The 15,000-nt window shown below is 40.1% G+C and overlaps 3 protein-coding genes across 4 annotated transcripts in view; 1 reads left to right on the top strand and 2 right to left on the bottom strand.

Moving 5' to 3' along the window:
* LOC113824840 (meiotic recombination protein REC8 homolog) overlaps positions 1-1,903 on the bottom strand; it is a gene marked incomplete in the record, with an annotated part of 26,012 nt that extends 24,109 nt beyond the window's left edge. For both annotated transcript variants that reach the window (XM_070140232.1, XM_070140231.1), the window contains 2 exon segments: positions 31-225; positions 1,776-1,903. In XM_070140232.1, the coding sequence (XP_069996333.1) occupies positions 31-173 (143 nt within the window).
* A 373-nt stretch (positions 1,904-2,276) lies between these two features.
* cnc (NFE2 like bZIP transcription factor cap-n-collar) overlaps positions 2,277-15,000 on the top strand; it is a 426,727-nt gene continuing 414,003 nt past the window's right edge. The window contains exon 1 of the mRNA XM_070140250.1: positions 2,277-2,647. The gene's annotated coding sequence lies outside the window, so the exon portion shown is untranslated. The remainder of the gene's footprint in view (positions 2,648-15,000) is intronic.
* Positions 6,552-15,000, bottom strand: part of LOC113811687 (trypsin-1) — a 9,664-nt gene continuing 1,215 nt past the window's right edge. Inside the window, exons 2-7 of the mRNA XM_027363477.2 lie at positions 11,552-11,603; positions 11,265-11,427; positions 10,848-11,056; positions 10,368-10,570; positions 9,766-9,826; positions 6,552-7,450 (exon numbers count right to left, since the gene is read on the bottom strand). Of these exons, the coding sequence (XP_027219278.1) occupies positions 7,326-7,450; positions 9,766-9,826; positions 10,368-10,570; positions 10,848-11,056; positions 11,265-11,427; positions 11,552-11,603 (813 nt within the window). The 3' untranslated portion in view covers positions 6,552-7,325. The remainder of the gene's footprint in view (positions 7,451-9,765; positions 9,827-10,367; positions 10,571-10,847; positions 11,057-11,264; positions 11,428-11,551; positions 11,604-15,000) is intronic.

The following is a 15,000-nucleotide window of genomic DNA, read 5'->3' on the forward strand; positions in this document are numbered from 1 at the left end:
CTCGACGGCTACAAAATTGCGTTATATTACCAGGTGCGGTAAATCTTGACGCTCATAGCTTCCTTGAAATTCCTATCCTGCCGTTTTTTGAACTGCAGGCGACCCGTAGCAGCCAGCCAAACCACCGCCAACTTGCCCTTCCGAGGGTGTAGCACATCGTAGCTGTAGAACATCTCTCAAGGCTAGGCGAAGTAACTTTTTCAAAGATCTTTCTATGCACAGAAACTGAAAAGAAACGATTTTGCAATGAGGGATTCGAGGAAAAATGACGAAAAAACAAAAAACAAAAACGGAAGGTGAAAGGAGAGAGAGAGAGAGAGAGAGAGAGAGAGAGAGAGAGAGAGAGAGAGAGAGAGAGAGAGAGAGAGAGAGAGAGAGAGAGAGAGAGAGAGAGAGAGAGAGAATCACAAATGCATAAATAAAAACAATGCTTACGGTTTTAGAAAGAACAGCATTTTTGAAGAATGAGAAAAACAAGGCTAGATCGTCATTGGGACGGCAATATAAAACTTTGAACAGTAGATGAACGTTAATCGCGGCTAGGCAATTCTTTAAAATTATTAATGAAAACTCAGGATATTCTGCACGTTGTCCGACATATTTACGTACTTCTCTAAAATTACATAATAATTAAAGTATCCTATTGTAATATACAATATACATAATTTCAGCAACGTAATTCAATCTTCACAGTATTTAGGAACTAGAATGAATTAAACATTTATCTTATTTATTGAACCAGTGGAGTTCAATTATGGTGGCCAAATATCAGCTGACGGTCGACCTCTCTCTTATTGCTTGATATTTGGCCGGTGTTTCGCGTACGGCAGCCGTATCTGATTTCTCGCGGATAGGCGTACGTCACACATATGCCTATATGAATAAAAACGTTATTTCTGGATAATAAGTACGATCCTAACCTAATTGAGTGATATCATCTCATGTCGAGACCGCCGCCACCTTTTTTGTTTCACCACGCATACGTAGACACTAATCGGGGCTTTTCTGCTGTACTTGTAGTCACTTCCTCAATAATTTATGCAATATATTTACCTTAATGAGAATGTATAGCGAGCAGTTGGTGGTAAATCACCCGGCCTAGCAATTGCCACTAACGGTAGGGGGACGGCAGCCTCCATGGGACAACATAGTTAATGATTTTATATAAATATTTCATATTCTAACCCGCAAATTCCCTAATACCATCCATGCTCTCGCCTGCAATTGGGGGCCCAAGAATGTGGGGGTTTCCGCGCAATAATTTCTATATATGTGGATACTTGAGAGAGGAATCCATCGATACCAAAATTGTCACGATCCGTTAAGCTGTACTTTTGTGTGAAATTACCTTCTCGACAAAAAAATTGCAATTTCCAGAAATGTATATACATTGCACTATCATATTATGCTGGGAAGTACTGAAAATAATTGCCGTGGCCTCCGCACAAGCCAACAAACCTCTAACAAAACCAACGGGCGCATGACGCTTCTGTTCATACTTACCAAAACACAAAGCTCAACTTTATTCATATAGCATTTATTTTTATTCAGAAACATTTGAATGTGTGATTCTCATAACCGAACACTGAATTAAAATGCTTTAGGTGCGATTTGTTATGCAAATTACATGTCGAAAAAGTAATCGTTCTCTTCTAATCGCCCCTCAAAGCTAAATCTATCAATTATCACTTTATTCAAAGACACTAAATAAACACAGATTGCCCTAATAAAAGAAAATACATTGTTTCCATATAAAAGTCCCGAGAGTTACTCACGGAGGAAATCGGAATAGACTTGTTCGTTTGTAGTCAATGATGTCACTGAATTTATTGCGGCTCCTAAGCGTTATGAAGGCGCGACATTCTTCGAAAGTGTGCTTTACATACAAAAATATTCAAAACTCTGAAGTCTGTTAAGTCAGTGGGCTAATATAAGTTTTCTTTCTACAAACGATTTTTGATCATGTATACAAATGCGTAAATTGGAGCCTTAAAACACTTGTTAAACAGAGATGATTAAAATGAAATGCAACTTCGAGAGGGCATTGAGATAAGTGAGGATGACCGTTGGAAGGAAATTTTGAAACAATATATATAGTACTTTCTTGCATTCTTATAAATTAGTAACCTACAACAAAATATTTCGCAACTATTAATTTTCCGTGGCATTTCAAAACAAATCAGCGATGGTTGAATAAATTTGAAATATTTTAATGGTTTGATTGCGAAAGCTGAGAGGACTGATGCCACGAGGAGTTAGTTGTTAATTTGTGAAAAAAGGAACAGAGCTAAACGATTATCTTATTCTTCATCAAATTATTGGTTAATCATTTTTAAAACAAAACATATATTTGCCACTGAAATGCAAAGCGGTTAAACGTTGTTTCGCAAGTGAAGGTTAAATAGATTCCATTTTGAGAATTCTTTTCGTCCGTGTCAGTGTAAAATATTAACCACCCTTTATATTGTGGAACATAGTGTCTATAAAGATGTGTGCACATAACTTCCTGGCATAACAAGGCCTCCCAAAACAATAGGGCGACGAGGATGATGGTGTGATTAAAGAGAAAAACAGAGAAAAACGCTGAAATAAAAGATCAGGCAGTCATGTTTCATCTTGCTACGTGTTATTGGGCGACGGCATTTAGGTAGGTCAGCATCAAATGTATTGTTCATTTGCAAACTGAAAATACTATAATCTGTATTTGTGTTTGTTGGTGGGTATGTGTGATATAATGTAAATACACACACATATAGTATCCATATTTATGCACGCACACACACACGCATACACACACACACACACACACGCACACACACACACACACACACACACACACACACACACACACACACACACACACACACACACACACACACACACACACACACACACACACACACACACACACACACACATACATACACACACACACACACACACACACACACACACACACACACACACACACACACACACACACACACACACACACACACACGAGCATACACACACACACACACACACGAGCATACGCGCACACACACACACACACACACACGCACACACACACACACACGCACACACACACACGAGCATACGCGCGCGCACACACACACACACACACACACACACACACACACACACACACACACACACACACACACACACACACACACACACGAGCATACGCACACACACACACACACACACGAGCATACGCACACACACACACACACACACACACACACACACACACACACACGAGCATACGCACACACACACACACACACACACACACACACACACACACACACACACACACACACACACACACACACACACACACACACACACACACAAACACACATTTCCTCGCGTAAAACCGTTACGTCCAAGAAAAGGTGAGATATAAAGATGCCATGCATGATATTCTAAATGTGTAGTAAATAGGTGTAATATTTCTTTTAGATGCATGTTTCAACATTTATGTGTCACAGAGATATCTGCACCAAAATAGTTAATAAATGTAGAGAGGTCATGAATGGGAGGCTCAAGGAATTTTACATAGATTGTGCTTCGTCTGTTTATCAAAACCTAAATCGAACCCTGTCAGGCACAAGTATATATATATATATATATATATATATATATATATATATATATATATATATATATATATATATATATATATGTATGTATGTATGTATGTATGTATATGGACACTTTCAATACGCGAAAAGGTTAATATCTTTTAACAAAAGTACCGTACCAGTTATAATTCTAATTCGTAAAATTCGCTATTATAGCTTAATAGGGATATTTTACGGCATATATTTTTGCATTGCAGGAGTAGAAATCGATATATATGCACAGCTAAATGTAGTTATTACTGCTAGACTTGTATAGGCAAAAGCCGCAAAACGCTTCGTTATAAAAAATACGGTTATTTTTTCCGTTAAGTAGAAAAAATCCGCAAAACGTTTATTTCGAAAAAGTAAGATTATTATTATTCTTTCCATTCCAGTAAAGCGCTCGGCAGTCAAGTATTTACATATTTGTAAGCTTGTTTATTCATCAGTACATCTAATGAAATGGCCATTCTGGGTCTCAAAGGTTAAACTGTATAACTTAGCTTTGTCAACCTTTCACAAGGATACCCTTTTAATCATGATATTACAGTGACTTCGACCACAGCTATATTGTATATTGGATTATTTTGCTTGGGAAAAAAATACTGATAGTGATACAGAGTGAACATATGGTAATAATCAAGTGCATCCCATTTTTCCAGTTCGTGAGAGTGGATATATTACTCACAGTAAAAATAAGGATTTATTACGACTTTCATTATTACCCAGGATGAATATTGATATCTGAAAGCATCCTGTTGATTTTTTTCAGCCCGTTTTGGGTAAGAAATTGAAATAATGTTTCGATATTTCTGGCTAAAAGATTGTGTTTATCTTATCCTGTGGAATCCTTTTCATTAGTTGAACGTGAAAATTATGTTTGTTTGTTTTTCGGAATGCACATGCATATATTCATTTATGATATTTTCTGCTAACGGTGTTCATGTTTTTTTTTTTTTTTTTTTTTTTTTTTTTTTAGAATACGTATATGCACTAAGACTTTAAGAAGCGCGCTCTACAGTTTTTTTATCATTTACTTTTTACATGGTTTAGAAACGGTTGAAGATTGATTTTTATTTTTTATAGTCTACCTTCAAATATTGGAGGTTTCTATAAAAGACATCAAAAATAAAGCATGTATACAATCATTATTTGATCTTTTCCGTAGATATTTTCCCTAACATGAATATGGATTATTTCCATAATAAGGAGACTAATCATTTCATTACATATCACCATGAAATGTTTAGAATGCATTTGTGATGTACAACTGTCCATATCGCCATGAGAACGCTTTCACTCATAGGTAATTTAAAAGTTGGTATGAAGCTTGAACTTTTTTCTGTTGCGACTTTCTCATGAGGAAATGCCTCACTGAGAACTTTCGGTTGCTGTCTGATATCAGGGTTCCTGTTCTTGTACACGGTGGTAGCACACACACTATATAAGGTTAGATATGTTAGATACATTTATTTTTTTAAAACCTCAACTCCCACTAGATAACAGCCCCCCCCCCAAAAAAAAAAAAAAAAATCATTTTAGGGAATATACTGATTTTATGATAGTGTTTGATTATCGTATGCTTAAATATTAACGTTGCCAAACTGAAATGTGCACTGCATATTACAGTTAAGTGCAGGGTAATCTATAATAACGTGACGGTCGAATTAATTCGTTTCAGTATTCATTTCATGACATGGCAATAACGTCTACCCAAGCTTTGTTCCCGGCTCATATATTCCCTCCGGACTATTCGATAGTCTAAATTTGAAGGCAGTACAACAATCGACTCAATATGATTCCTCACTGCCGTAGTATTTACATGCATGATTATAATCATAAGTGAAATATTCTCTGTTGCTTAAGATTATACGTATATATTGCTACACCTGGTCACAATCTAGACAATGGGTGATTTTCCCTAAGCTAGTGAATAAGGAAATTAAGTGTGAAATATTATGTGCATTTTTCTCTTCTTTCAGTAAAGAATGTAAAAAATGTACCGGTAATCGCCGATAAAGACGTGTATACAATTCATGGCGGCTTTGCGTTTATCAAAATATTACTAGATTCTTTTTAAGATTTAGAAAATGCAGAAAGCTGTGTAAGTGCACTGTTGGAAACAGACCGTGATGAACTTACTGCGTGTAATAACCTTAACGTAAGAAGGGGCAAGAAAAACGGATGTAGCTACACATTGTAAATGTAGATCGTCATTAATGCTAGAAATGACGATAAAAACTGTCAGCTAGTTTAAGAAGCGAGAGAAATAGGCAGACATGAAACGAGAAACTGCAGCCAGCAGTGGGCTCGAGTCGTATATGGCTATGGCGGAAAAGTGAAAGGATACCGTCGTCTCCTTCACTCATGCTCTCCGGGTCCCGCCTTGCTGACCACATATCCATGTTTACAGCCGACCCGCTTCAGCTCCACAAACACCGACAGCAATTGAATAAACAGGTGCACATTTATATCATAGTCTCTCAGAATTAGTTGAGGGCCCATCTGAAGGTGTTTACCGAATGCTACCTCAAAACACGTTTGTGCACGATTTGCTGAACCAAAAGGAAATGCACTGCCATCAGAATATATGAATAGAGCTCGACAAGTGGCGTGGGAACTTGTGTAAGGTTATGCACGCATGCAAGCAAATGAAACTCTTTGTCTTCGAAATTTTCTTGAAAACCATTGCGATCAATAGACAACTTTTTTGGGGGAAAGAAATATTAGCTAGCCTAGCATGATTATTTCCTTTTATTCTTTTCATGTCTTTTTTTCCTCATTATACCAGATGTTGGACATATATCTGTAGAGTTGCAATGAATGTGGTTATCTATTTTTCATGTTATTTTATATATTTTTCTTCGCCCTTTTCTCTTTATCATTTTCACAAGAAGGGGAACAAACTGACAAACACAGTTCTTAATATCACGTGGTCATTTTATTACATAAGGAAGACTAGATAACTATGCCCATTTTAGCCTTAACATTTGGCTCCAGGACATGCTGTGCACTCGACAAAACAGACAAACACTCCTCCATGAACTTCACCAAGATACATTTTCTGGTTGTATAATGAAGAACACACTTCAACACAAACTTCTTATCTACTACAATCAGTACAAGTTTCATGGATCTAAATATGAATCGCACACATCATTCGACAAACACGTGATTCATTTCTGGGTGAGATAAAAGTTTTGTACATATTATGTGCTGTTCGATAGTATGTTATACGCCTATAAATGAACACTAGTAGAAGTCTTCAGTAGGTGAGGTAGTCCGACTTCACCGGAAGTGTAAGAACAAGCGCTATGTTTCTACTGCGGTGTACTACATACAATTGTTTATGCACTTAGAATAATGGTCACTTAATGCTAGATGTTAGAATAAATAAATAGGATAGTGAAATGCAAGAAAAGGGATTCTAAGACCTAGTGCCTGTGGATGGTTCATATACCAGTAGATGCATTCCGTTCACTAATGCAAAAGGCTCCGGTTAGGATGGATATGGCAGAAACGATGGGGGGAAATCACGAATATCGAGGCGCCATTGGATGAATGATGTAGTTAAATCAGTGGATCTCCTTAGTCCGGAGCTCAAAAAGAACCAAACAGCCACAATAAACACTTGGTTGAAGAATCTTGATGGTTAATTCGAGGAACTGGCCACGACTTGGGTCAGCTTGAGCTCTACTGCGAGGAGCAGAAGCAGCCTTCCCTGATGTATGCGTCGATGAAGTTCCTGTAGTTCTGGATGCGCGTGTAGATCCCTGGGTATCCTGCACGTGCACAGCCTTGGCCCCAAGACACCACTCCTGCAACACACAGCGCCGTTAGGGAAAGGCAACGTTTGAACTACAGAGGCTGTACTTCTAACGGGGAGGTGGGCTGAAGAACAGTGAGAGTTGTTAACCAATATCAATAGAGATAGCAGAACAATGAAAGCCGAGAAAATTGTGAAATCATCTATATCAGTTGAAGTGGAGAGAACATCACAATATCCTGAAATTGGGCAAAGAAGTGAATTTCATTTGAAAGAATAATTGCCTCCCATTTCCAAATTGCATTGAAGATTCGCTGATTCATTTCCTCTCGTCTCCTTGAAAAGGCCTCGTGAGAACAAACTAGAAAGAGTCCTACCTTTAGAAGTCGTCACGTCACGCAAGTTTGGTCGATGTCACCTGTTGGTACGCTGGAATAAGTAGACGTCACGTGGTCGTCTTTAGGCAAGCACTTGGGGTCGGGAGGCAGGGTCACAGCTCGGGCAGCAGGCACAGCTCGTGCGAAGTGTCGTAGTAACCGTAAAAGCAGGGTCAAAGCTTGTGTGCATGCATCTTCACAACGAAAGTGTACACGAAAGCAGCCTACAGCCACTAAGCAGGGTCACAGGAGGAGAACTTGCACAGAGTCAGATCTGGGAAACCGTCACGACTATAAAGCAGAGTTGTGGTCGTTACTTTTTACAGTGTCGTCATAAGGTCTTGGAACCACCACCGCCGAGACCCACGTCCGGTACTCTACGCACATACCTTCCTGTTTGTTTACTCTAGACTGATCCGCCCTGCTGACTTTCCTCTTTCGTGACTGTCTGGTTTTAGGTGTCACTACTTACCAATTCTCCAAAGACGGACTAATTCCCGTGATCCATGCTATTTATTTCGACTGTCTTTCGGAAAACAGTTTACCTTCTCAGGTGACGTCAGGTAGTTTTCCAATAATGTCTAATATTCTTGTACAGATTGGGTACTTACAACTTACCTTGCTATCAGGTTCAGTAAACAGAATAGCTTGTCCTTTATCGAATCACTTATTGTGACTTACCAGTTTAATCAATTTGCGCTGCTTCAGATATGGTGAATTACCTACCTTGTCAGGCGATATATGAAAGTAAATAGTTGGCTGTCGAATATATAAGGTATCGTTACTTACCGGAACTTACCAGTTGCAATGTACAATTATCCATCAAACACATTTTATTTGTGTATGCGCTTTATGTATACACTTTATTTCCTATCGACGAAAGGGTCTTTGATTAAATCACTTCATCGTTTTTTATGATGAACAGAAGACTTGATAGCATTTACATTTATCTCTCTCTCTCTCTCTCTCTCTCTCTCTCTCTCTCTCTCTCTCTCTCTCTCTCTCTCTCTCTCTCTCTCTCTCTCTCTCTCTCTCTCTCTCTCTCTCTCTCTCTCTCTCCCTCTCCCTCTCCCTCTCCCTCTCCCTCTCCCTCTCCCTCTCCCTCTCCCTCTCCCTCTCCCTCTCCCCTTCCTTCTCCCTTCTCCCTCTCCCTTTCCCTCTCCCTCTCCTTCTTCTCCTTCTCCCTCTCCCTCTCCCTCTCCCTCTCCCTCTCTCTCTCTTATCCATAGTACCTACATATAATTTTCTCTCGCAGATCAATAAATTAGAATCCATAAAGTGTTCTTGTTCTATAGCTACTGACACCATTACACTATTCATACAAAGTAATAACCGAATCTGAAAAGATGGCAGGCACTGGAGATTATTACATATTGTTCTGGGCCACCGAATGAAAAAAAAAGTTGGAAACCACTTACAACTTCATAATTTCAGATTATCTTAAGGATAACAACAGTAACTTATTGTTGGCGCTTAGACAAGAAGGATTTTCTGTGATTTTGTTCTTATGCGGCACCTCTTGCTACATTATATTGAAGCAATTACTAAGTTTGCCATTTTATTAGTAACACACACACACACACACACACACACACACACACACACACACACACACACATATATATATATATATATATATATATATATATATATATATATATATATATATATATAAATATATGTATATGTATATATATATATATATATATATATATATATATATATATATATATATATATATATATATATATATATATATATATATATATAACTTATATGTGTGTATGTATGTATGTATGTATATACGTATGCATGCATATATAATAGGTCATATACACGCACTATATGTATTGATTATGGGTGAAACAGGTGTGACATATCCAAATGCATACCACAAATAGACACACATGATCAATAAGATTTACAGCCACACAAAGGTCACTAAGTCTTGTTCGCGTCTTACAGGGAATCCCTTGGGCGCAAAACTTACCGATAAGATCGATCTGTGAGCTTCCATCCCTCTCCCACAGCATGGGGCCGCCGCTGTCACCCTGTGATGGGATAATGAGAGTTGCATTCAGATCTTAGTTTTACGCTACTACTATACACATATAATTGTCATTTGTGCTTTGCATTTGGGTTGCCCCAGCGGATGTTTATGATTCTTCCTGCTATTCTTCCACACCGAATTTTATTTTGGGTATTGTTATAGCACTTTTTTTATCTGAATCAGAGGTCACATTAAACTAGCATTTCATAAAGAGGATGTGGCGAAATTTGAAATTATTTCCCTAAAGTAGTACTCAGATTAAGAGGACAATGCAGTTGTTTTACCTGTGGTGCATGTTGATTTGTGCATTCTGTGATAATTAACAAAGACTGAAATGAACGAGCGACAACAGTAAATACCCTCTAGGCAAAGAGGAATCAACAGCAAGCATAGAACAAATGTGATGATAGGGAAAATGATAACAATCGTTATTACGCAAGAATGATATGTCAGTGAAGATGTATGTCACTCACTGTTAGTCGCTACTTAGAACTAAAAAGCCTCTCTTCCTGCTGGCTTTCCCTTTAGCCCGTCAGCCTCACCTGGCAGGCGTCGATCTTCCCCGCGTCATAGCCAGCGCACATCATGTTGTCGGTGATCTCGGACGGGTTGTACTTCTTTGTCTTGCACTCGCTGTTGCTCATGATGGGGACCTTCACCTCCCGCACCACGTCGCTGGACTGGCCGTTCTCCGAGAGGCGGCCCCACCCGGGCACGATGCCGAACTCGCCCACGTAGGACTGGTCTGAGAGGGAGGGAAGGCGGGGTCACATCGGGTGGAATTTATTCGGCTGCGAACTCAATGACTGCATTGTCATAGGACTAGAAAGGGGGGGGGAGAATAATGGAAAGGAAAGAGATATACATAAAAGGACGAAGAACAGACTTAGAAAGGATAGAATTGATAAGACTGAGAGCGGAAAACCGACGCACATACATGCACAAAGAGAAGATGAGAAGGGATGACAATAAAAATGCAGAATAAGGCAAAAAAGAAAGTTAAGAATCCAATTTCTATTTACCATGAGCGGGAAGGCAAACAGGGCGGACGTATTTTGTGATGTCGACGGGGCTGTCGAGCTTGATGACGCCGATGTCGTTGTTGAAGGTGCGCCTGTCGAAGCCCTCGTGCGCCCACCAATCACCCACCTTGCGCACCTGGCGGGAGGGCTCGTGGATGTCGCTCTTGTTGTGGCTCCCCAGCACGATCTGCACGCGGCTCTTGGTCACGCTGGAGGGCGAAGCAATGTAGGCAAATGCATATATTTTTTGATGTGTGGTTCATTTTCGTGTGTTTTGTTAGGTAAGACCATTTAGAGTTATTTTTTCCTAATAAAGCGGTAGTGATTCACAAACCCTTAACTGATTTTATTCAAGCTTAAACCCATTATCTGTGATACCAGTATAAGGCACCCTCCCCTCTACCCACATCCACATACCGTTTGATGCAATGAGCTGCCGTGACGAGGTACCGGTCGTTGACGAGGGTGGCGCCGCAGTAGAGCTTCCCGCGGTAGGAGAGGGACACGAGCCAAGGGTACTTGCCGGGGTTTGTCTCCGTGCCTCCTACGATGCGGCTGCCCCGGTTGGGCGTGCCGCAGACTGGGGGAGAGAGTGCTCTGTGAGTCTAGCACGAATATTCGGTACAATAAGGATAGGGTTTGGAATGTCATCGCGGCGTTCGTTATCACAAAGACGGAATTAACTTGATTATGCTTGCGCTTACCGTAGCCACTGCAGTCGCATGCTGATCTCTTTGCATTATGCTGGATCCTCCCCTGAAACAAGGAAAAGAGGATTAAGAGAAAATAGTTGGACGTGACTAAAAAGCAAATAGCAATACGACAGCCCCAACATTCTCTCTACCTTCCTATTTTATACCATCCAATTTATTTAGCTTCAACATTGGTACACCTTGCATTCACATCGACTCAGGATGCAGGTTGACCTTATTTTGTCTTGGCTCTATTCCCACACATCTTTGTGCATGTGAGGTGATATCCCAGGCTGCAGATGATATCAAAATATCAGAGAGTTTTTGCAGGGACGAAACTCTCGAACCCGCAAGTAAACAACCACACGCTCTTTACCATATCGCCAAGCACGACAATGTTCACCAGAGCTTATCGTTACGCAAGAACCATTATGCTAGGGATAAAGAAACTGTTTTCGACTGATACGCAACGTACATATGATAATGCTTATGAAAGCACTTATATAAGAGCGACATGTGTAGAAAAAGAAAAGGGGAAAAATAAGGAAAGTGATGGGAGCTGGATATCTGTTGTTGGGGCGTGGAAAGATAGGGCGTACACGGTGCGATTCCATCTCTTGTCTCTGTCATGGCAAGAGTTATTGCTTGTTCACACCAGTGAAAGTTTAAACATATCATGACTTTTACTAAATAGATGCTTCAGCTATTTTTAAAGTTAAATTAATGTTTGAGTATTCATGTATGAGAGGAAGTAGAACTATGCAAACAGTGGAAGTACCTGTGAAACAAATAACAGTTCGTTCCGACTCACCTCGGTAAAGATAAGTCCAGTCGCGTTTCACGACACGGAAAGGAAGTAACGTGATCCAGGCTGCGGTCGGAAGCTAAAAAGGCTCACGTGAGCCAGTCCTCCCTCGGCCCTAGGCGTTTGCCGTGGCAATGGGGCTACGCATCACTCGTCCTTTTTATTTTTCATCGTACTTTTAATGCGAAAGTAAACCGTTGACATTAATGACATTGCACAATGAATCAACACAACGATAGCTTTCACTTCCCTGCTCTGGCGGCTGCCCTCTGCGGCTGTCACGGAGACCTGCGGGTTCCTCTCAGCTGGTGCAGTGTTGATACTTGTGTCGGTGGCCTGACTTGTAGGTCATTGAGGAAATAATGCTAGCCCGTAATATGCATAGCGCCACCCAAACATTACAACTTCCGAAATATTAAAACCAACTTGGCAGGGAGAGATATGCCGGTATTTTGTAAACAAAGCAAATAGCAAACTGACTTTATAAAACGGCTTAAAAAACAAAACAAATAGAACCGCACTGATTCCGTTCACGTAAAATTCTCGCGAGTGTTTAATGTTTACATCGAAGATGCTACGATATCTTCTATGCTGGGAAATGTATTTCTTGGCCTATTAACCCAGACCAGTTTCGCAACCCTGACAGTTCCTTAATTATTATCAGTGGTTAATTCTGATGAAAGAAACTGCGCGTCGCCCACAAGGCAATCGAGAGGGCTATTAACCACCCATTCACTTATCGCAGTAAGAGTAATAAAGTGTTCGACGGTAGACAGACACTCCAAGCGTGACGGATACGGCGAGAGGATTAGAGATCTTCCCACCTGGAGAACTACGTAAGCTGTGACGTAACTTCCAGCAGCCGCTGCCACCAACTCGTGATGTGTATCGTTTGCGGGAGATACGCTTTGGGATTAGTTGTAAACCCCTTTGCGACTTCCATCGACGGAATCCGCGGCGCGAAGCGAGGCTGCTGCCACACTGAACAGGACTTCGTATGTTATTTACAATAAAATAGCGAAACGCTTTATACAGTAATGATTAATACTATACTCATCTTAGTCTACCGTAAAGTACAATCTGATTTTAAAAGATTTTTTACGTCAGTCACCTCAATCTATAATCTAAAAATAACCTGCTTACCAGATGTGTCATTTTCTTGACAAGTGAGTCACGCGATGGTAAGAGGCAGCTTCTCGATATGAAAATCTAAATGTGAATCGCAAAGAATCTGGCTCGTCAGGTGTACTGGAGTGCCCGCAAGCACATTTGCTGTCTTGACCTTTCCTTTCTCAAAATCGTACTTTGATTCCTGGTCCGCCGGCAAATAAGTAACAGAAAACCTTTTAGCTTATCGCCTCGCATGCTCTACGCTTATCACAGAGAGAAAATCCTGTTCTGCAAAGATTCAGAAGGCTTGTAAAATAAATTCCTGAGATCCAGTCCTTAACTTCAAAAGAAACGAACATTTATAAAAGAATACAGTAACAACTGGTACAGAAGGGATAAAACATAATATTGATGTCATCTATTTCACTAATAAAAATAAAAAATCTTGAGTTAATGTTTGGTCAAATTATAATTACAGCTTCGACTTTGATTGCCTCTGTCAACTCCATACAATGAAAATGATGATAAGTTTGGGTAATCATGGCACGTAATTACATTTTTAGGCATTTAACTGTAAGATAATGATTTGTTATTTTCTGCCATTACGTGTTTGTCTCGTGAAAGGCAGAGAAGGTCTCTGAGTATTTTGCATTTCAAATCTCGACATCTCATTTACAATAATTATTTGTGCTTGTTGTAGCTCTTGTGAAAAGGTTACATAGTTCATAACAATGGAATTGATAGTTTGTGTTCAACAACACATTTTGTGTAGGTCACAATGCACCCTGTTTAACATTGACGACGAACATTGTTACTGATATAGGTCATCTCCACTGAAGAGGTTGCGACATATTTTCGATTTGCATAATGTTGATCGAATAATATTTTTTTGTGTGCGTGTTTAGGGGCTTGTCTTTGAATTTCGATGTGAAAGAAAAATATACATGCCTCTAAGGAAATGCAATAGAATTTCGCCCTTGTTTTTTTCTAATCTGCATAAGATAATTTTGTGTTTGTTTACATTTCGCCAATGTCTGCGCAGCAACACCCAGTGACACGGGGAAGGCCGACAGCCAGGCGAGAGGCATGCAAGGGGTTGGGCTCACCGGAGAAAGTTAATGATCGGTGCCCACGGTGTAGTTAGCTCTGTTATTCTTACCGCGACCGCTTGCCTAACCTCACACGGTTATGCTCCATTCACCTTCAAGTCTAAACGGTTAGTATAACTCCTATCGTCTAGGATATTTTACAGGTTCTAGATGAAGACACCTTGACGCGCGACAGGCCACGCCCACTCAAGCACCAGCCATTGGGTCAAGCGATTTCAGGCACGGCCCAGTTGACTGCCCTGAGACGGCGGCCGCGTGCAACCTCCGTGCCAGGGGAAAGCGACAACGTCAAAAGAAAGCGGGTGATGAAAAAACACAGAATTTAATTGTCTAGTAGTCTAGCAAAATGCGAGAGAAAATAAGAAATTACAATAGGCTCTACATGTGAATGGTGTGTAGAGGAAAAATGTCGTTTGCATGTTTGTTTCTGTTTGAAC

Source organism: Penaeus vannamei, chromosome 26, assembly GCF_042767895.1.
Source record: "Penaeus vannamei isolate JL-2024 chromosome 26, ASM4276789v1, whole genome shotgun sequence".
NCBI lineage: Eukaryota > Metazoa > Arthropoda > Malacostraca > Decapoda > Penaeidae > Penaeus > Penaeus vannamei.